The 24,045-nt window shown below is 37.7% G+C and overlaps 1 protein-coding gene across 2 annotated transcripts in view; it reads right to left on the bottom strand.

Annotated features, from left to right (window-relative positions):
- Positions 1–23,348, bottom strand: part of ALKBH8 (alkB homolog 8, tRNA methyltransferase) — a gene marked incomplete at its 5' end in the record, with an annotated part of 70,435 nt that extends 47,087 nt beyond the window's left edge. Inside the window, 7 exons of one of the 2 annotated variants that reach the window (XM_081240452.1) lie at positions 5,598–5,668; positions 6,784–6,888; positions 8,659–8,754; positions 9,755–9,886; positions 12,841–13,078; positions 16,800–16,935; positions 23,227–23,348. In XM_081240452.1, coding sequence (XP_081096578.1) covers positions 5,598–5,668; positions 6,784–6,888; positions 8,659–8,754; positions 9,755–9,886; positions 12,841–13,078; positions 16,800–16,935; positions 23,227–23,348 — 900 coding nt within the window. The remainder of the gene's footprint in view (positions 1–5,597; positions 5,669–6,783; positions 6,889–8,658; positions 8,755–9,754; positions 9,887–12,840; positions 13,079–16,799; positions 16,936–23,226) is intronic. The other variant, XM_081240453.1, reaches the window with a different exon arrangement.
- Positions 23,349–24,045: the final 697 nt, after the last annotated feature.

Raw genomic sequence — 24,045 nt, 5'->3', positions numbered from 1 at the left:
TCAAGCAGGATTTATCCCATGGATGCAAGGATTCTTCAATATACACAAATCAATCAATGTGATACACCATATTAACAAATTAAGGAATAAAAACCGTATGATCATCTCAATAGATTCAGAAAAGCTTTTGACAAAATTCAACACCCATTTATGATAAAAACTCTCCAGAAAATGGGCATAGAGGGAAACTACCTCAACATAATAAAGGCCATATATGACCAACCCACAGCAAACAGCATAAGCAATGGTGAAAAACTGAAAGCATTTCCACTAAGATCAGCAACAAGACAAGGATGTCCACTCTCGCCACTCTTATTCAACATAGTTTTGGAAGTCCTAGCCATGGCAATCAGAGAAGGAAAAGAAATAAAAGGAATACAAATTGGAAAAGAAGAAGTAAAACTGTCACTGTGTGCAGATCATATGATACTATACATAGACAGTCCTAAAGATGCAACCAGAAAACTACTAGAACTAATCAGTGAAATTGGTAAGGTTTCAGGATACAAAATTAATGCACAGAAATCTCTGGCATTCCTATAAACTACTAACAAAAAAATCAAAAAGAGAAATTAAGGAAACACTCCCATTTACCATCACAACAAAAAGAATAAAATACCTAGGAATAAACCTGCCTAAGGAGGCAAAAGACTTTTACTCAGAAAACTATAACACACTGATGAAAGAAATCAAAGATGACATAAACAGATGGAGAAATACACCATGTCCTTGGAATGGAAGAATCAATATTGTGAAAATGACAATACTACCCAAAGCAATCTACAGATTCAATGCAACCCCTATCAAACTACCAAGGGCATTCTTCACAGAATTAGAACAAAAAATTTTACAAATCATAAGGAAACATAAAAGACCCCGAATAGCCAAAGCAATCTTGACAAAGAAAAACGGAGTTGGAGGAATCAAGCTCCCGATTTCAAACTACACTACAAAGCCACAGTAATCAAGACAGTATGGTGCTGGCATAAGAACAGAAATATAGATCAATGGTAAAGGACAGACAGCCCAGAAATAAACCCACACACATATGGTCACCTAATTCATGACAAAGGAGGCAAGAACATACAGTGCAGAAAAGATAGCCTCTTCAGTAAGTGCTGGGAAAACTGGGCAGCTACATGTAAAAGAATGAAATTAGAACACTCCCCAACACCATACACAAAACTAAACTCAAAATGGATTAAAGACCTAAATGTAAGACCAGACACTATAAAACTCTTAGAGGAAAATATAAGTAGAACACTCTATGACATAAATCACAGCAAGATCTTTTTTGACCCACCTCCTAGAGAAATGTAAATAAAAACAAGAATAAACAAATGGAACCTAATGAAACTTAAAAGCTTTTGCACAGCAAAGGAAACCAACCATAAACAAGATGAAAAGACAACCCTCAGAATGGGAGGAAATATTTGCAAATGAACCAATGGACAAAGGATTAATCTCCAAAGTATACAAACAGTTCATGGAGCTCAATATCAAAAAAACAAAGAATTCAATTAAAAAAAGGGTAAAAGACCTAAATAGACATCTCACCAGAGAAGACATACAGATGCCCAAGAGACACATGAAAAGATGCTCAACATCACTAATTATTAAAGAAATGCAAATCAAGACTACAATGAGGTATCACCTCACACCAGTCACAATGGCCATTATCAAAAAATCTAGAAACAATAAATGGTGGAAAGAGTGTGGTGAAAAGTGAAGCCTCCTCCACTGTTGGTGGGAATGTAAACTGATACAGCCACTATGGAGAACAGTATGGAGCTTTCTTACGAAACTAAATATAGAACTACCATATGACCCAGCAATCCCACTAATGGGCATATACCCTGAGAAAACCATAATGCAAAAAGAGACATGCACCACAATGTTCATTGCAGCACTATTTACAATAGCCAGGACATGGAACCAACCTAAATGTCCATCGACAGATGAATGGATAAAGAACATGTGGCACATATATACAATGGAATATTACTCAACCATAAAAAGAAACGAAATTGAGTTATTTGTAGTGGGGTGGATGGACCTAGAGTCTGTCATACAGAGTGAAGCAAGTCAGAAAGAGAAAAATACCATATGCTAACACATATATGTGGAATCTAAAGGGAAAAAAATGGTACTGATGAACCTAGTGGCAAGGCAGGAATAAATACGTAGACATAGAGAATGGACTTGAGAACATGGGGGAGGGGAGGGGGAAGCTGGAGCGAAGTGAGAGTAGCGTCAACATGTATACACTACCAAATGTAAATGGCTAGTAATGTAAATGGCAGCATAGCACAGGGAGATCAGGTAGGTGCTTTGCAATGACCCAGAGATGTGAGATTGGGAGGGTGGAAGGGAGGCTCAAGAGGAAAGGGATAGGGGGATATATGTATGCATATGGTTGATTCACTTTGTTGTACAACAGAAACTAACACAGTATTGTGAAGCACTTATACCCTAATAAAGATCTATTAAAAAAATAAAAACTATATAATGGGACTTCCCTGGTGGTCCAGTGGTTAAGACTTCACCTTCCAGTGCAGGGGGTGCAGGCTCGATCCCTGGTCAGGGAGAGCTAAGATCCCACATGCCTCGTGGCCAAAAAACGAAAACGTAAAACAGAAGCAGTATTGTCACAAATTCAATAAAGACTTTAAAAATGGTCCACATCAGAAAAAAACAACTATATAATGAACTTTTAGGGCGTTGGAGGAACACTTAGGCCCCATTTTTTATATTTCCCTAGGAATGGAGAGAATCTCTATAGGAGTGAAAGTAATAAGAACAAACCTCGCTTTTCTCCATTCCTTCACTTCCAACTCCCCAGGAGAGAAGGCATACCTCAGCGGATTGGTTAGCCTGGAGCCAAACCTGCTTGGATTAGCCCTTTCCTCTCTCTTTCTCAAATCCCGCTGGTTTGCAGAATCTAATTTATGCTTCTTCATGTCCTCTGTTATAGTGGCAGCCTCTGCCTCTATAGGAAAAGTCTCCAGTTGTACCACTGTAAAGGACAGTATGTCTAATTCATAGGTGAATTATTAATAAGTCCACTTGGCTACAGATCCAAAGCCATGATCTTCCATGTTTTCTCAGTAGTTAACTTGACAATCTGATATTCATTTATCTTTCATTTCATTTCTCAATTGGTTACACAGGAGGAAAAATCAAAGATGTTCTTTACTGGTCCCCTAAAGCTACAAGCCAGGATAAGAGGTAAAATTAAAATAAACCAGACAGAGAAGAGCTCTTTTCCCTTCCTGTCCTCATTATTTTTGAAAGCACTTAATAAGAATCCACACATGTAGTTGATAAGATGGTTCTGTCTTATCCAATACACTAGCTCTGTAGTCACAGTATCGACATAATCACACAAGCTCAGCAAAAGTTAAAAAGCCAAAGCACTATAGTTAGTGATGGGAACTAAGCAAATGCAAAAAAAATACTAGTAAACAGTATTTGCATCCAGGAACAAGATCAGATTTTGAAACAACCTCATATTTTAAAGATTCCTGTAGATTTGAAATTCTGATTTCTCTTTTTTTTTTAATTGGAGTATAATTGCTTTACAATGTTGTGTTAGTTTCTCTTGTACAATGAAGTGAATCAGCTATATGTATATCTATATCTCCTCCCTCTTTTTTTAAATAAATTTATTTATTTATTTTGTTTATTTATTTTTGGCTGCATTGGGTCTTCGTTGTTGCGTGCGGGCTTTCTCTAGTTGCGGCAAACGGGGGCTACTCTTCGTTGCGGTACACGGGCTTCTCATTGCAGTGGCTTCTCTTGTTGTGGAGCACGCGCTCTAGGCGTGCAGGCTTCAGTAATTGCAGCACGCAGGCTCAGTAGTTGTGGCGCACGGGCCCAGCTGCTCCACAGCATGTGGGATCTTCCCAGACCAGGGCTCGAACCCATGTCCCCTGCATTGGCAGGCAGACTGTTAACCACTGAGCCATCAGGGAAGTCCTCTCCTCCCTCTTGGACCTCCCTCCCAACACCCCCATCCCACCCATCTAGGTCACCACAGAACACCGAGCTGAGCTCCTTGAGCTATACAGCAGGTTCCCAATAGCTATCTATTTTACACATGGTAGTGTATTTATGTCAAACCTAACCTCCCAATTCTTCCCATGTTCTCCTCCCCCGCCATGAACACATGTCCGTTCTCTATGTCTACATCTCTATTCCTGCCCTGCAAATAGGTTCATCTGTACCGTTTTTCTAGATTCTACATATATGCGTTAATATACGATAATTGTTTTTCTTTCTGGCTTACTTCACTCTGTATGACAGACTCTAGGTCCATCCACATCTCTGCAAATTACCCAATTTCGTTCCTTTTTATGGCTGAATAATATTCCATTGTACATATGTATCACATCTCAAAATGTCATTGGACATTTTGGTTGTTTCCATGTCCTAGCTACTGTAAACAGTGCTGCAATGAACATTGGGGTACATGTGTCCTTTTCAATTATGGTTTTCTCAGGGTATATGCCCAGTAGTGGGATTGTTGGATCATATGATAGTTCTATTTTTAGGTTTTTAAGGAACCTCCATACTGTTCTCCACAGTGGCTGTATCAGTTTACATTCCCACCAACAGTGCAAAAGGGTTCCCTTTTCTCCACACCCTCTCCAGCGTTTATTGCTTGTAGATTTTTTGATGATGGCCATTCTAACCAGGGTAAGGTGATACCGCATTGTAGTTCTGATTTGCATTTCTCTAGTAATTAGAGATGTTTAGCATGTTTTCAAGTGCCTCTTGGCCATCTGTATGTCTTCTTTGGTGAAATGTCTATTTAGGTCTTCTGCCCATTTTTTAATTGGGTTGTTTTGTTTTGATATTGAGCTGCATGAACTGTTTGTATATTTTGGAGATTAATCCTTTGTCCGTTGTTTCATTTGCAAATATTTCCTCCCATTCTGAGGTTGTCTTTTCGTTTTATGGTTTCCTTTGCTGTACAAAAGCTTTTAAGTTGATTTCTATCTAAAATTCTATCTGCAGTTTCCAAGGATTGCTTTAAATCACACTTTTGATAGCCTCTTTAGCAGTTCAAATAAAGTACAGCTATTAAAAACAAGTCAATGAATAAACATGAACCTCTTGTTCTTCATTTGTAAAGATAAGGGCATTACCCTCTACTACTCAAAGTTGTGGAAGGGACTGAACCATATACGTGAAAAAGTTTGTCACAATTCCAGGCACTTACATTTTAGTTTTGTTTCTTTTATCTATAGCCTGCAGCTACTATCTTTAGCCACTAGATGGTAATGCTGCTACAGTAAATTATTGCAAAATGGAAGTCTGGATTTTATTTAACTTCTAAAAGTAAAATGTGTAAAAATTAACTTACAGGACTTTTCCTGGCATCTGATGAAATGATAGATAAAACTTTGGACACCTAAAAGAAGAGACTGTGATAATTTCACAGTCTGTAAGAAATGAAACTGTTAATGGTGCCTTTACATTTCATTTTTAAATCTTAATTCACTTGGATTAAGAAATGTGAGAAATCCTATGAAAAGGGCATTGTATAAGGTAAGGCATTTGTTGATAGCTAATAAAAATGTTTGAATATTTACCTCTGACCCCAAACTGAGAGAAAGGATCTCATCCTCAAACGCAGAATGTGTGTCAACATGAGCAGGAATTCCTGAGATAGAAGACAGGATAACAGGTCACTTCATTTTTCCTTTTAGTAGATTTAAGACAACTCTAAATATAGCCTCACAGTATTACAGTGAAAACATCATTTGATAAACTGGAATGTACTGTAATTTTAGTTAAAAGGAAACATTTAAGGTGAATGTGAATAAAATTAAACTAAGTCTAAACTAAAAATATAACTTCATGTTAAAGCACCATTGTGATCTGACTGTAAAATCAAGATTTGAGAGTCACTCCTTACCTAGAACATTTACTCAATCCCAGCCCAAGAGGAAGTGTGAAAGATAACTAACAAAGTCATTTTGACCTCTGAATACTGGATTCCCAAGTACTTGTAGAACAAAAACAACAGCCAGGTGTGAAGACTAATCTTATCAATAATTAAGATATGGCTTCTTCCACCAGTTTCTCAAGCTATGTTAAATGAGTATCTCTTACTCGCAAGGAACTTTGCTACATGGTGAGAGTACCTAAAGCTAGTAAGACACAATCTCTGTCCTCAAGGAGCTTATAGACCAATGGAAAGACTGATAGGTAAATAAGCTATCATAAAACATCCTGATAAATGCAGAGAAGGAAAAAAACCCACAACTCCTGCCATTAATAAAACCCTCAATATCATTTGATTAGTACAAATATCAGACGAAGATGCTGCTAACAAGTGCAAAAAATCAATAACCTAAAGATTTTTTACTAAAATGTCATCCTAGAATTGTCTTCCACATTCTCAACAGAAGAGAAAGAAGAGCATGATGATCCAACCAGTTAGCCTTCTTCTATGTACGTGTAAATTATTTGATTTCTTCCATTTTACATGCCTCCTTTGTTTTTAAAGCAATCTTCTCCCTCTCTAAAAAAAAATGTTGAGGGAGAACAAAAGAAAATCACAAATAGCAACTGTGTTTGTTTACACTTAGAGATGCAAATTCCTCAAGAGACTTAGTATAGAATTGCAAATGGATTGAAATCAACAGAGGTAACAAACATAAGCAAATTAAGAGTGGGTTCAAGCTAAAAAATACTATCTTTGATCTTAGAGAGTTATATAACCCCCTTAGTTATGAAATATATGACTGGAATTTTAGAAGAAGAAATATTCACCATGCCCAGGTTCATACTGGTTAACAGTCAGTTGATCAGGTTTATGTTTAATGAAACCTTCCTTCAACCATTTCTCCAAAATGCTACCACAAATGTCCGGAAGACCTGAAACCAGTAATCATAAAGGTGAAACATATTAAAATATTTACTTTGCATGTTTTACCCAAGAATGAAAAAATAGTCACTATGATAAAAATCACACAGCTTTTAGTTCAGTGGTCAGATCCAAACATAACAGTAAACTCACAAGCAAAGTAAAATAAAAACAAAATATTAAGAATCTTCTAAAGTTATTTTATTGATTTTGTCAAATAAGATGTACAAAAGAACAATTTTTCAGACAATAATTTTGGTATTTTGTAAAACAGAAATAAGATTATAAAATTTACTATATTATGTACTGAAAATTAGCCTGACCACTTTCTTTTTTGTTATTTTAAATTATTAATTTACTTTAAATTTAATTATTTTAAATTATTTCTCTTTAAAAAACATGCTTTTCAAAGTGGAACTAACTTATTTTTATTGGAGTCATAAATGTTATTTCATGAGGCAAAGGCAATCTTTAAATAAGATGAAAGTCATAAAAATACAGATAAATTTAACACCAACAAAGAATTCTAACAAAGTATTAATATCCTGATTATATAGTAAATTCTTATTAATATATTTGACCACCCATTAGAAAAAACTGGTAAAGAAGATGAAAAAGAATTCACAGAAAAGGAAATAAAAATGGCGAACCTCACTAGTAATCAGGTGATTATAAAGTTAAAAGTTTTACAATATCACATGCTGCTAGGGGTAGGGGGAAGGAGGTACACACTTCGTGAGAGTATGTTGGTATAGATTTTTTAGGGTGCAATTTGTCAGTGTCTATTGACATTTTTAAATGAACATAACTCTGACACAATTCTAATTTAGTAGTTTCTCTTGAGCAACTCTTGCTTTAATGCATAAAGAGGTGTATACAAAGATATTCACTGCAGCACAACTTGTAAAAGCTAAAAACTATAAATAACCTAAATGTCTAGCAAAAGGAAATTAACTGAATAAGCTATTATTGAACATTCAATAAAATGAAAACCTATATAAGATCTCTAAGACATTCTGTGATAATGTGGTAATATATGAATATACAATTTATACCATACAATGTAATACTATGTGTTAACACCTATATACGTTTACAGGTTATTTGGATGTAAACTCATTTATAAGGATTGAAATAGTATACACTAAACTGTTAATGGTACTACTTCTGAAGAGGAGTATGGGAGTATGGATAGTGTTCAAGAGAAATTAAATTTAGCTTTATTTGTATGTATAACATTTTTAACACAAAACTATACTATTTAGTTAATTAAAATGGTTTAAATTTAATCAACTGTTTCATAAGTTTACCTACAAATGACAAATGAAAAATAATCTCAACCATGATATCCTAATATTATTTTTTTTTTCTGTACCAGCCCTTATTATTAACAGTTACTGGGTTTCCCTGGTGGTGCAGTGGTTAAGAATCTGCCTGCCAATGCAGGGGACATGGGTTCGACCCCTGGTCCAGGAAGATCCCACATGCCACGGAGCAACTAAGCCTGTGTGTCACAACTACTGAGCCAGCGCTCTAGAGCCCACAAGCCACAACTACTGAGCCCACGTGCCACAACTAGTGAAGCCTATGCACCTAGAGCCCATGTTCCGCAACAAGAGAAGCCACCGCAATGAGAAGCCACAACAAAGAGTAGCCCCAACTCGCCACAACTAGAGAAAGCCTGTGTGCAGCAATGAAGACCCAATGCAGCCAAAAATAAATAAATTAAATAAATTAAAAAAATTTTTTTAATGTATAAAAAAAACACAACAATTACTTACCCCCAGGTAATGGCTTATCTTTATCTACATGGTTGTTCTCATAGTGGAATTCGTAGCCAAAATGCTTTACTCTTCTGTGTTTTAAGGATTTTTGAACTGTATGAAGAGAAGAAAGTAAACTATTTAGGAGAAAAAGAATTTCATTCCTCATATATTTCAAAGTCAACTTTATGAATAAGGATTGGTTTAGTAATGGTAACTTTTGTTAACTTGCTAAATTATTGTCTTTAGTAAAATGAAACATTCTACCTCATAGCTGCTATTCTTTTAAGTCTAAAATTGAAACAAACTTTTAAGGGTTTTACCCAGTCAATCTGAAAGAGCTAAACATGTCCACTGCCACTCACAAGATTGCTAATGATCTGGAAAAGAGTCAAAGTGACTAATTTGTAAATTTCTCCAGGAGGTTCTTACTACATTATAATGATATGTTACTGAACTGCTGATTCCTCATAGGAAATTTGTCTTAGGGTAGAGAGAACCAAATAAGACAATATAGGGTTGTCCCTGGCTATCCTTGGGGGATTGGTTCCCTCACATACTAAAATCCAAGGACGATAAAGTCTCTTACATAAAATAGTGCAGTATTTGCATGTAACCTACATACAACTTTCACATCCTCCAGCATGCTTTAAATCATCTCTAGATTACTTACAATACCTAGTACAATGTAAATGCTATGTAAAATAGTTGTAAATAACAATGTAAATGCTATGTAAATAGTTGCCAACATGCGGCAAGTTCAAGTTTTGCTTTTTGGAACTTTCTGGAATTTTGCTTTTTTTTCCAAATATTTTCAATCCATGGTTGACTGAATTCATGGATACGGAACAGACAACCAACTGTATATAAAATGGCTTATAAATGTTAGTTCCACAAATGCTGACTAATAAATATTAATCAGTTTGGAGTTTTAAATTGATACCTATATAAACGCTATTTATTATTAATGCTCTTAAGAATTGTTGGTATGACTTACCTAACATTGTATCCAGGGTACTTTCAGTAATTTTGAGGAAATAGAGTTTTAATAAACCAAAGGAGGATAAGGCATTTTGCAGAAACTTTTAAATACCAGATTTAAAGTTTTACTTACAATTTTGATTGTCTGTATCCTCTGTCCAGTTAACACTTTCCAAAAGCATTTTCTCATCCTCAGAAGAAATAATGTCTTCTATTACCATGAGGCCTGGAGGCAAGGCTTGAAGCCCCAACTCTTTCCACTGTGCTGTGGGAAATGAAATTAAAATAGTCAAAATACAAAACTTAAAGTTCTTATAGACAAATAATTCTGTCCAATAGCCATTTATCAGTTCATAAAACCCCAAACCTTATTTTTAGAAATAAGAATGCTGAAAGGCACACAACATATTAAAAACAGAAAAATAAAGGCCAAGATAAAAATTATGGTACATTTTATCCAATGCAATTACCAATAGCAAATAGGGCAGTATTTACTTAAATATTTTGTTTGAACATGATTAAGCCACTTTTTAAATCTCACTAAGAAAAAAGGTTTCTCATAATATCTACAGTATGCACCTCCATAAACAAACCAGATTCTAAATATTGAATACAAAAATTTAAATACTCATTTTTGCTCCTATGGTCAAGTAATAGAAGAGTGTAAAACAACAGTATGGTGGTTTCTTAAAAAATTAAATATAGAGTTGTCATATGACTCAGCAATCTCACTCCTGGACATACATCAGGACAAAACTATAATTCAAAAAGATACATGCACCCCAATGTTCATAGCAGCACTATTTACAATAGCCAAAACATGGAAGCAACATAAATGTCCACTGACAGATGAATGGATAAAGAAGATGTGGTAAATACACACACACACACACACACACACACACACACACACACACACTGGAATACTACTCAGCCATAAAACAGAATGAAATAATGCCATTTGCAGCAACATGGAAGCACCTAGAGATTATAATACTAAGGGAAGTAAGTGAGAAAGAGAAAGACAAATACCATATGATATCACTTATATGTGGAATCCAAAATATGACACAAATGAAACAGGCTCACAGACATAGAGAATGCACTTGTGGTTGGTTGCCAAGGGGGGTGGGCAGTGGGAGAGGGATGGTTTTGGGCGTTTGGGATTAGCAGATGCAAACTATTATATATAGAATGGATAAACAAGGTCCTACTGTATAGCACACGGAACTATATTCAATATCCTGTAGTAAACTATTATGGAAAAGAATATGAGAAAGAATATATATGTATACATACATATATATTCTTTTTCATATTCTTTTCCATATATATACACATACATACATACATACATATATATATATATATATATATATATATATATATATATATATATAACCGAATCACTTTGTTGTACACCAGACACTAACACAACTTCGTAAATCAACTATACTTCAATAAAAAATACATTAAAAAAATACATCTGGGGGCTTCCCTGGTGGCGCAGTGATTGAGAGTCTGCCTGCCGATGCAGGGGACACGGGTTCGTGCCCCGGTCCCGGAAGATTCCACATGCCGTGGAGCGGCTGGGCCCATTAGCCATGGCCGCATAGCCTGCACGTCCGGAGCCTGTGCTCCGCAACGGGAGAGGCCACAACAGTGAGAGGCACGCGTACCGCAAAAAAAAAAAAAAAAAAAAAAATCTGGATCTAATACAGGATTTCAAATAAAAAACACTCCAAAACTCATTTCATGCAATTTCTTACGGTGTTCAACATGCTGAATGGGGGAAAACCCAAGGACAATATTTTTTGACTAAGACTTATTCCTACAACGTTGTAAAACAACTGTACCCCAATTAAAAAAAAAAAGACTTATTCCTAAAGCATGCAATTTTCAAAAACTGATCACAAACACAAAATACGAAAAAATCTAGTTTTCAAAATCTGAAAGCTTAAGTCAGATTTAAAATTAAGTACATATATGGATTTCCCCAGTAGCGCAATGGTTAAGAATCCGCCTGCCAATGCAGGGGCCATGGGCTCAATCCCTGGTCCGGGAAGATCCCACATGCCACGGAGCAACTAAGCCTGTGCACCACAACTACTGAGCCTGTGCTCTAGATCCCGCGAGCCACAACTACTGAGCCCATGTGCCACAACTACTGAAGCCGGCACGCCTAGAGCCCACGCTCCACGACAAGAGAAGCCACCACAGTGAGAAGCCCGTGCACAGCAACGAAGAGTAGCCCCCACTCACTACAACTAGAGAAAGCCCATGTGCAGCAACAAAGACCCAACTGCAGCCAAAAATAAATAAATTTAAATAAATAATTTTTTAAAGAAATTTTAAAAATTAAGTACCTATAGACACTGAGAATTATAACTTCTAAAATATATCTTTAAAGGAGTTAAAATTTCCTTTGAACCTTATTTTATAAAGCATAAATCTGATCATATTCTACTCACCTACCCACTCCCAGCATATCTAAACAAAACTCTTTAATTGCCTAAATAGGTGGCAAATGAATATAATAGGAGGAGATTAGAAGTCTAAGTTCATCTCAATGTATCTTATTTCCATGGCTCAGTGGTGAAAAGATGTAATAATCCCTGCAGCAATTCTGTAAATCAGTCTATAAAGCTCTTATTTAAATTAGTTAACTTAATTAATTTAAATAAAATTAAATTTAAAAACCAAACAATCGTGTTGGACAGTACAGATATAAAATATGAACATATTTCCATCATCACAGAATGTTCTACTGGACATCGCCACTCTAAAGCTTTGGGGATCTTTGGTAGCTAAAGCTGCTCCTCCTTAATCATGAACCTTGGCACATAATCATTTGGATCACAATTAATTCCTAAGTGATGAATTGAAAGCTTGTGGGTAGACACTGTAAAATAAATTGGTGATCTAAATCCTCAACAATAAATTTTGAAAGACACAATTAGATAGCAGGGCTCCAAAATAACATGCATACATAATAAATATATTGTTAGGTTGGTAAGCTATGTCTAAATCACCTCCCTTCAACTACTAGTCCCATGCCTGTACAAACTAGGCACTTAAAGAATGTTTGTTAAACAAAAAGGGGTTGCTTAACTGACGTTCAATTTTGTTTCACAATAACTGAAACTTCTAACTGAGGTATGAAAAGAAAACTCACACAAAAGCAAAAACCATTTTTAAAAAGATACTTGTATGATATACCTTTTTCCACAAAATTCAAGTACAGAATAATCTTTTGTCCTAAGTCATCCACTATTTCTTTTCCACTGAGAGTATCATAGGCTTTCTTGGATTCTTCTACAGTTTTGTATCTTACAAATGAGTAGGGTTTATTAGGTGGCATTAAGAGAGCATCCACCAATCCACACTTCTCTAACACCGGGAGCAGTTGGTTCCTACTCACGCGGTTACCCAAACCACCATTGGCAACAATCAGGCTCTAAAAAAAACAAAAAAAGAAAGTAACATGAGCAATTGATATCAACCTGTTATTTTTTAAAGAAATTTAAAAATAAGATATTGTAAATAATACTGATTTTTAATAGCCTTTTCAGTAAAATATTCATTTCTTAATGACCATATACATACAAATTAAAAGATAACTTTCACTGTTCATAAATTTAACATAATGAAACAGAAAGAGGAGGCAGAGAGAAGAAACAAGGATTTACATAATACTTGCTTTTTTGCTACACACTGTGCTATATGTTTTTACCTACTCAATCTTCATTAACATAATCTTCACAACAATCCTACAAAGTGGGTAATATAAGCCCCACTTCATACAGAAAGAAACTAAAAATCAGAAAAATGAGGTTAAGGTGGTGATTAGTTGGAGCTGGGTTTCAAATTTACTTCTGTCAGTTTCCAGAATCCATACTTTTTGATATAACCATTATACAATGTTTACTAAAAGCTAAAGGTAAAGGTACTGGCTGGAAGAAAAAACAATTACAAGTTCTATTGAACATAAAACAGGAAAAATTTCCTCTGTTTGTGGGTTATTCAGTCATTCTGCAATTAAATTTTTTTCCTTTGTAAATATCATGCTTACTTCCTGTCATTTGCAATCCTGTTCAGCTTTACTCAAGGAATTAGGTAGGGGAGGTCTCCTATTTTTATTCTGATGTTTATGGCCTAGTGCCATTATAGTCTTTGTACCTAAAAAACATTCTACACAGCATTAAGATCTTTAAACTCTGTAGCATAACGAAAGTAAACAACTGATGGCCTACGCTCTTCAGTTTCATCATTTATACCAGGCATTGGCAAAACTTTTCTGAGAAGGGCCAGATAGTAAATATTTTAAGCTTCACAGGTCATATAAGCCTCTGCCACATAGTCTTGTTATATTTTTAAACAACCCTTAAAAATGTAAAACTCATCCTTAGCTCACAAGCCAGATTTGACCTGAAGACAGTAGTCTGCCAACACCTGATTTATATGAAGCTGGAGTGTAGAACATAATGTTTTAGCTTCATATGCATAAAATGGGAATATCTAGAACCCTGTTTTAAAAGTATATAAAACAATTATTATAAAATTGGATAAGTAAAGCTCTGTTCTTTCATGGGGCAGCCAATACTTTATATGTATGTAAGTATACACACACACACTAATAAACACATTAATACAATACTATAAAATATGGTATAAAATTTAGTCTCAGATGGCTTGTCCTGGACCTCATTCAGTGAAGTTATAAATTAAAGTACCAGAATAGCTTGGTCATATGTAGCCATAAGTACAAAAACATTTCCAATATTCCCAAATCTAAGGAACTGCAAAGGTTTTGTAAATGTCAAGGGTCCACTGTCCCATCTAGGAATTGGGGAAAACAGTGAGAGGTGACTTGCGGAATACTAAGGGTCCTCAAAAATGCTATCCAAGTGATTTGTGGGCAATGCTAAAGGCAAACCACACAAAAATGAGTGCAATGGTAGAGGGAAGGGAGGAACTTATTTATTATTACATGTGAGTTATATAATATAATGAAATGCTTAATTTAATAAATAGTTGTTCAGCCAAGCAATTTTTCCAGTAATATGAAGAAGAGAATTCAGACTTTAAGTTATCTTCAGTCCTGATAATCTGAGGATAATGGCTCTAGAAAAATCTAACAATCACTATAAAGTTGTACAAAGGCACCTGTACTTATACAGTGAAAAAAGCATTTGTTCTCCCCTAGATAGATAATATATAATTGGAAGTCCATCTACAATTGTTTTCTCTTCCTTTAAAAATACTGAGGAGAAAAAAATAATCAAGTCCAAATAAAATGACACTTTGGAAGCCATGAAGGTGAGATTAAAGCTTCTAGAGATCTGAAGAAAAAAGTCAACCTCAACCAGAAACAAGTTTCAGAGGCAGCAAAGAAACTTAACCCATTTCTTTTCTTACCACTTGTCTTCACAACCCCTGTAAGGGGAAAAAAAGCCAGTTATGCTTGAGAATTGATGAAAATAGGGTATGTCATAAATCTTCTGAATGCCTCACAGCCTCAGTGGGTCTTGGCAGGAAGTGTGTGCAGACATTAATTCTAATCTATTATCTACTCCATCCTTTTTTGAGGGATTTGGTTTAAATTCTCTGAAGTTATTTGGGTTTTTTTTTTTCATGTATATGTGCTTTTATTGAAGGTGTACTTCAAGAAAGGAAAAGTCCTCTATGATGCTGGTTTTTTGGATGATACCTTACAAGTGTTTCTTCAGTGATTAGCACTTGATGAAGATTTCGCACCTGCAAAGCACACTGCTCGTCCGCCCCATCCAGGCACTCCTGCCCTCCGTTGCAGAGCCAGGCCACAGGAATGCATCTCCCGCCACAGGCAGCTTGCCTCATCACGTTACACTGTATTTCATCGGTCACGGAGCCCCCGAGCCCCCAGCGTGGCCAGCACAGGTGGCAAGAGCAGAAGGAGCACCCAGCGTCTCATGGCCGCAAGGGAACAGTGCAGGAACCTGGACGTGAGGCACGCTGTGCGTGGATGCCATGGGTGAGAGGGCCTGAAGTTATTAATATTTAAGAAAATCTAAGTTTGGGCCTTTTACCTGCTAATATTAAATCTCCCTAAATAGAGCACTCATTCCTAAACTATGATGCAGTACAGAAGACAGAAAAAGCATTAGAGAAGGGTACTGGTCTGAGAATCAAGAGGTCTAAATTTTAATCCCAGCTTCACCTCCTAAATTGTATGTCTTTGGTCCTCAGTTAGATGCTAGCTAAGCTGCCTTACTACTGTTATCCTATATCTTTAGAACCAGAAAGAATATGATAAGAATACTTTACATTCATGTGGTATTTTAATGACTAAGAAGTACTATCATATACGTGTTCTCTTTAGAATGTAACAATCCAATGGAATAAAAAGTATGTAATACTATGTCCTTACAAATGAAGAAAGCTGAGGTCAAAGGGTACTGCTCATGTACAAATACGTGGAGAAGCTAAGAGTTAAAATAAGTTCTTCTCATTCATAGCCCAGGAAGAGTGTGTGTGTGTGTGTGTGTGTGTGTGTGTGTGTGTGTGTGTGTGTGTGTGTGTGTGTGTGTGTGGAAGGGGGGTGGGGGGTGGGGGGGGTATGTATACATACATACATATGTATCATTTAATCATTGCCCATCAGAAAATAAAAAGGCTTTGTAAATAAGCTCTCATAAATAAGAAATGTTTCACAGCATATAATCAAATACTTTATAATAGAGATGGAGTTAGGAATAGAAGAAAGAAGACTGCATTAGGGTACAAAAGATCTAGCTTTAGGTTTCTATTCAGCACCTTATATCAATGGACATGTCACAACCTTTCAGAACCTTAGTTTTCCCATCTACCTCATAAGGATTTCTAGGGAATTAAATATAATAATGAATATAAGTATGCTTTGTAAACTGTAAACAGTTGTATAGTGTTATTGTTATTAATACAGAATTACAACTTCCTCTAGTTCAACCAACACAGTCAGTGGAAATTCAAACTATACTAGGTTATGTCCCCAAATAGAAAGTTAGCAGGTCCTATCATATGTATATTTAACACAGATCGTAACACATGATGGAACAATTATAGCCTTCTTCTCTGAGCAATTATTAACAAATATTACTTAGAACACACTAACATGGCAATACATTTACATTCAAATGATAATAATAGTTTTAGGTCACCTGAGTGGCATAGGATACTGTCTCAATGCCTTCATGTCTCAGCAAAGTATGCCTGGCTTTAATCTGTTTCCTTAAGAACTTCTTCTCAGTTTTACTGAGTTTGTAATTACTTTGGAGGTTGCTGTCCATGGCAATACTTTAAAAAAAAAATAGTATAAAATGTCAACCTTAAAGAGTCCCAAGAAACAGTTATAATAATACTATTCATGTATTTTATAGTTTATAAATATTTCTATGTGATAATTTTTAAATGGTTACCATACTTGTCACCAACCAAGAGAAGTGAGAACAAACAGATGCATGGACAATAAAGGAATATTTAAGAAGGTAACAAAGAAGCAAGAACACCTAATAGCATCTCTGGTAGGTTCTACAAAACACGTCAATGCTTTAGTGCTATTAAGTGAGCTATTTTCCCATATGCGTTCCCTTTACTTATGAAGTCCTACGTAAAATGTGCCACAAACAAATCTCACAACATAATGTTAGGAAAGGAAAAAAAGAAGAAACAAACAAACAGACAAAATTTACAGAAGAATATACAGTATGATTCCATTGTATAAAGTTCAAAATCCAAAAGTAAGCCATATGTTGTTTAGAAATACATATATAGCATAATGCAAGGAAATGATAAACACAAAGTTCAGGAGAGAAGTTATTTCAGGGGGGAGGAGAGAACTGTGATATGAAAGGGACACATAGAGGCATCAAAAATATTTAAGCTAGGTCGTGGTTTAGGTGTTTATTTTATTATTTTTAAGCTATATGTTATATATTTTTGTATCTATAATTTTTTAAATAACAGGTATAAGAACCCCATAGAATTGTGTTTTCATTTTCTTTGAAATATGTCAATCAGCAAGTAGTTACTGAGTGCTATTCCAAAAAAGGTCTTTGCACTATCCAAATCAGCACCCTACATCATGCTTTATTATAGAAGTCTATTTTATTTTGTTCACAGAACTTAACACAATTTGTGATGATTAATTTGCTGGCTTAATTCCTCCATCAGGATGTAAACTCCAAGGAATGCCAGCACACAGTAGGTGCTCAACAAAAATTTGTTGAAGGGATAAACAAATGATAATGAGTGAATATACACATGCCTACTTATGGTCTCAGCACTCTACAGCATACAAATACAATACATAGTGTATGCTTTCAACCAGTTTATAAGTTAGTTGAGGAAAACAAACATTAAACAATGAAAGAATATGACGTGTCATTAGATAATTAAGTGTTAATGGTCTTTAGATCTGATACAAATTAGAGACAAAAAAGATAAGATCAATGTCAACTGGAAAAGTTTGGGAGAACTTCAAAACAAAAGGGGACTTGAGCTGAGTATCAAAGGACAAGAAATATAGAGTCATATGGAAGGGAGGGTATCCAGTGAGGCAATAAAGAACAGAAGCTAAAAACAGAAATAGATGTGTTTGGCAAAGACAGTGAGTAGAAGACATAATTTTTTAGAGCAGAGAATGTTGGCTGATCCACCGATTCCACTCTTCACCCACTTGAAAGTCTTCAAAGTTAGCAAATGAAATAAGTTTAAGAAGTTAAATAAAATCATATTCCAGGGACTTCCCTGGTGGCGCAGTGGCTAAGAATCCGCCTGCCAATGCAGGGAACACAGGTTTGAGCCCTGGTCCTGGAAGATCCCACATGCCGCAGAGCAACTAAGCCCGTATGCCACAACTCTAGAGCCTACACTCTAGAGCCCACGAGCCACAACTACTGAGCCTACGTGCCACAACTACTGAAGCCCGCGCCCCTAGAGTCCGTGCTCTGCAACAAGACAAGCCACCACAATGAAAAGCCCGCATGCCTCAACGAAGAGTAACCCCCGCTCACCGCAACTAGAGAAAGCCTGCGCGCAGCAATGAAGACCCAATGCAGCCCAAAATAAATAAAATAAATAAATATATTTTAAAAAATCATATGCCAAAACAGCTCTCAAACAGTCAAAACTCTAATTATTAATCTTTATGTATAGAGAAAAATGCTGAGACTATTGAAAGAACGGCCAGTAATCCAGTTTAACTAATACATGGAGCACATGTGATAGGAGGTAAGGCCAGTAAAACAGGCTGGCTGGACAGCACAATAGGGAAATGAGAGGCAAAAGGACTTGCAATGACCCTGCTTAACAAGTAGAAATGCTGGCCTGATCTAGGGTGAAGGCTGTAGGAAGAAAGGAAATAGGGAGAGAAGGGGAGAAGGCAAAAGAAAAGTTCAAGAATAATCAGTAGCCCTGATGACTACTCGGACATGAGGGAGAGAAGAATCAGAGATCAGTTACTAACAGGACAGAGCCTGAGTGACTGAGGGGCTAGTGATGTCATTCCAAAACTGGAAAGTCAGAAGAGGGTCAGGAAGAGCTGCTCAGTAAGGGAGGTGATAAGTCAGATTTAGGATATAATATGTTTGAAGTACTGTTAAGATACACAGTTGCAATGTCTGGCTGGCAGATGAAAAACATAAAGTGGCAAAATGAGAAGAAATGAGGTTAGAGAGAAAGCTTTAGGAGTCATCGTTACACAGGAAGGGGACAGCTGAATATGTATTTTTAACATTGCACTAATTATAATTATTTGTTCTAATGTTTGTCCCCTTCCACTGGACTATGAGCTCTTTGATGACAAGAATTAAATAATATTTTTGTTTCCCCAGAGCCTCCTTCAGTTTTTTGAGACAGTATAACACAGTGTTTAGGGGTCCAGGTTCTAGGTTCAAACCTCAGGTTTACAATTTACTAGCTATATGACCCTGTGCGAGTTACTTACTTATTTCTGTGCTTAGGTTTCTTCACCTATAAAACAGGAAAAATAGTGCCTATTCTTGGCACATAACTCCATCCAAACCCTGCACTAAAAAACTTCACCAAACTCTAGCTCATACCCTAGGATGACCCCAGCTCCCCATTAAAATGGCTGCCTGAGAAAACTTAAAATGCTGCCTGGATATTTTACTATTTGTTCTAACATCTCCTAACAATAGGCCCCTGACCTCCCTTCTTTTTTAAAGCACTTATTAAAAACGGCTTACGGGACTTCCCTGGTGGCACAGTGGTTAAGAATCCTCCAGCCAATGCAGGGGACATGGGTTCAAGACCTGATCCGGGAAGATCCCACATGCTGCAGAGCAACTAAGTCCATGCGCCACGACTACTGAGCCTGCGCTCTAGAGCCCGCGAGCCACAACTACTGAGCCCTCATGCCACAACTACTGAAGCCTGCGCACCTAGAGCCCGTGCTCCACAACAAGAGAAGCCACCACAGTGAGAAGCCCAAGCACCACAACCAAGAGTAGCCCCCGTTCGCCACAACTAGAAAGAAAGCCCGCAGGCAGCAGTGAAGACCCAATTCAGACAAAAAATAAATTAATTAAATAAAATTGCTTAAAAAAACTCAGCTTACAGGGCTTCCCTGGTGGCGCAGTGGTTGAGAGTCCGCCTGCCGATGCAGGGGACACGGGTTCGTGCCCCGGTCCGTGAGGATCCCACATGCCGCGGAGCGGCTGCACCCGTGAGCCATGGCCGCTGGGCCTGCGCGTCTGGAGCCTGTGCTCCGCAGCAGGAGAGGCCACAACAGTGAGAGGCCCGCGTACCGCAAAAAAAAAAAAAAAAAAACAGCTTACAATTGTGAACATGTATCTCCTGCAACTCAGACATGTCTCTCTCAAGGACCTGAGAACCATTCCTTTGAAATGTTTTGTACTTTGTTTGTTTTTTTTGCAGCATCATGCGGCTTGCAAGATCTTAGTTCTCCCACCAGGGATTGAACCTGTGCCCTCCGAGTGAAAGCACGGAGTCCTAACCACTGGACTGTCAGGGAATTCCCCCTTTGAAATGTAATCGTCAGGAAGGACAGGGCCTCTGTCTCTCAGTCTCTGTGACAGGATGGAATCCTAACTTTGATAACTGCCAGCTGGCCTAACTGCATTTACACTGACCCACCCTTTATAATTTTTTACTTCTCCGACTCTACTGAGCACCCCCACACACACATCCTAATCACTCCCACACAAATTGGAATGGAGTTTAGCTCTTTCTCCTACTGTCAATAATTACTAAATAAAGTCTGTTTTCACTGCTTTAACTAATGTCTGGCTGTGTTATTCTTTGACACTATCTCATAACTTTGTTAAAAGTATTAAATATGTCTATTACTAAATTACTGTTAATTTCCAGAAGAGCCAGATAAGACTTGTTTAAGAAGACCAAGAAAAGCTGAGGGCCCTCAAAGGAATTATCTTATTGCCACTCCATTCCAAGATCATCATTTTTGCAGTTAGCACTGAAGAACAGGGATGAATCTACTAAGAATTTTTTTCTAAATATGTTACATGAGCAAAGACTGCAAAGTGGAAGAAATAAGAAAAAAGATGCTGAATACGTTTTTTTAAGTCTGACACTTAGAGTCCAGCACCAGTAGATGGAGCCTCATAATCACATTTCTGTCATCCCCTTTCCCTTCTCCTTCCCTCAGTGAGGCAATATTACTACATGTGAAGAAAGACCAGTCGAGTCACCTCACCAAGGAATAGGCTGATACCAGCTGCTGAGATGTGGAGGTGCCCCTTTCTAACAAGGCCACTTCCCTGGCCAAGGGATTTCCACTACTGCACAAAGGCTTGCATGCTCTTTGCCATGTTATGGGACTATTATGGGATGTTACAGGAGCCAGGTCACTATTTATTAGAATACCAGCCATGCTGAGTCCAGCCTAAGCACACTCTCCATAGGATAATAAGGGTTTAGAAATCACATCTGCTCTGTTAGTAAGTTTAACCCCAACACATCCTATTGGATATTGCCTAAATGGTAATAGTAATATGTGTGTCTATGCTCTCCTTAAATAAGACAGCCTAAATGAACCAAGCAGTATACACAAATGTTCCTGTGCTTGTATGTAAATTAAATTTAATTAATAGCAAAGATTGGAAACAACTTCAATTCCTATCAAATGAGCCCTAGTTATAAAGTACAGTATAGGTATACAAATTATACATACAGGTTTCTAGGACATACAAGATATCAGTGATATGGGTTGCCACCAGGAAGGGAAAACAGGTAGAGTAGGTACAGGAATGAGAAGCTCCTCTTTTGTAAGTTTTGAATTTAGCAGCTATTCAAATTGCATTACCTATTTAAAAAAATTTTTTAATGATTAGAAAAAATTGATTCATCACTTGTCATATCACCTCATTTTAATTCTTTGAAGAATACCTACTCTATATTTTCTAATGCCCTCAGTAATTGTGTTAATTCTGTCTTCCTCCTTTAACTTACTAGAAAGTAAGCTCTATGAAAGTAGAGATTCTAGGACTTCCCTCGTGGTCCAGTGGTAAAGAATCCACCTTACAATGCAGGGAACGAGGGTTCAATCCCTGGCGGGGCAACTAAGATCCCACAAGCCGCAGGGCAACTAAGCCCTCACGCCACAACTACTGAGCTCGCGTGCTTCAACTAGAGCCCTCGTGAGGAAAACTACAGGGCCCACGCACCCTGGAGCCGGCGCGCCACAACTAGAGAGAAGCTCACGTGACAAAGAAAGATCCCGCAGGCCTCAACAATGATCCCACGTGCCTCACCCGAGCAGCCAAAAATAAATTAAATAAATAAATAAATAAGAAATAAGAAAAAAAGAAAGTAGAGATTTTTTTTGTCTGTATTGTTCACCCTGTAGCACTCAGCACGTAGAGCAGAACCTAGCACCTAGCAGTTACTCAATAAACCCTTACTGAGTAAGCCTAAACTTATTAAACTTGCCATCTTACCTCCTAAACCTCTTCGCCAGGATTCTGAGCTTGGTGGCCCTCTTCAATGTTTTCATTAATATCTAATGTGTATCTCTATCCCTGCAATTTTCACGTTATATTATAATTCCCTGTTTGTGTGCTGGGCTCACCCAGAAGGCTGTGACCTACTGGAAGGCACATAACTTGAGTGCCTAGAGTTCAGCAAGTATCTGTTAAATGAAATCAGCCAAAACTGTAGGCTCACAGTACCAGAAGCCCAGGGGTCTCCGGTTTTACTCAAAAAAGAGCATAGGAAGATTCAGCTTTGTAAGCTACCAGACCATCAGCAACATCCTTTCTTCACTGCATTGGCAGGGTCAAAAAAAAACCTGAAGCTAACACCACTGACCAACACTCCTCAGGCTGCAACCGCCTGTCTCCAACCCCAAAATTAACAGAAGATTGACACAGACACCACGTGAGCACCCGCAACAAATACAAGCACATGCACCTCAAACTCTGACAGGACCACCCCACGCAAAGACACCCTACTGCCCACGGACCATCCCTCCTCTCCCTGGTGAGGTCCGAAGCTCTTGAGGCAGATAGAGGAGACCGGAAGAGGCCAACAAGAGAAAGCGGCGATTTGCATCCATCATGCCCGCCAATAAGAAGTGCCACAAACCTCCGCCTTGACTCAGGCTGGGTTCTCACCACGCGGGTGCTCTCTCCTTCGGCAGCTTCTCCCTCTCTATCCCAAGAAGCCGCAGAGGGTACAAGTACGTCAACTCTCCTGGGCGCAGCCATGTTGGAGAAAACTGCACTACATTTCCCATGAGCCTGCGGGGAGATGACCGGCGTTCCCACAATCCCCTTCGCCTCCCAGAGTGTTTAGTGCCTCTTTCTCTGCCAAGAGTCTTTGACCAGTGGAGGGCTTGCTCTCCGTTACAGTGAAAATTAGGTTGACTTTTTGCGGGGCATAGCAAAGGTTGTTAGTGCAGTTTATTTGGGGTAGCTCCCCAAATGGACACGGTCAAACAGGTTTCTGTCCCTCGATCCCTGAGTAATACCCACCTCCGCCTTGGGCTCTGTGCATCTTACCTCCTGAGTCTTAAGGGAATGGGAGAGAAGCCTGGGGTCTGAAAGATGACACCGCATAGACAAGAGAGTGGGAGGTGAATATGCGTGAATGTGCCAGGGGAATGGTGAATACTACCGGGTGATAGAAAGATGTGTGGAAGAATGTTGAGGGAGGTAGGAGAGGAAAGATGGGCTGTGCTACATTTTAGAAGAATTTACGCCATTCTGTTCTGTAGGCCTAAGGGGATCCCTGAAAGAAATTGGGTAATTTGACCGGAGCTTCTGGTGGAAGGTAGGAGGAGAGACTAAAAGACTAGGTAACAGGCTATTGCAGTGGTGAAGTGAAAAGGGAAAAGATTTGGTAACAGATCAGAAATAAAAGACACAGGAGAGGATGATGATTAGCTATTGTTTCTGCTCTAAC

This window comes from Mesoplodon bidens (genome assembly GCF_964165515.1).
Source record: "Mesoplodon bidens genome assembly, chromosome: 7".
NCBI classification, from domain to species: Eukaryota; Metazoa; Chordata; class Mammalia; order Artiodactyla; family Ziphiidae; genus Mesoplodon; species Mesoplodon bidens.
The sequence above is the reverse complement of the archived record's forward strand: the minus strand, read 5'-3'. Positions and strand labels throughout refer to the sequence as shown.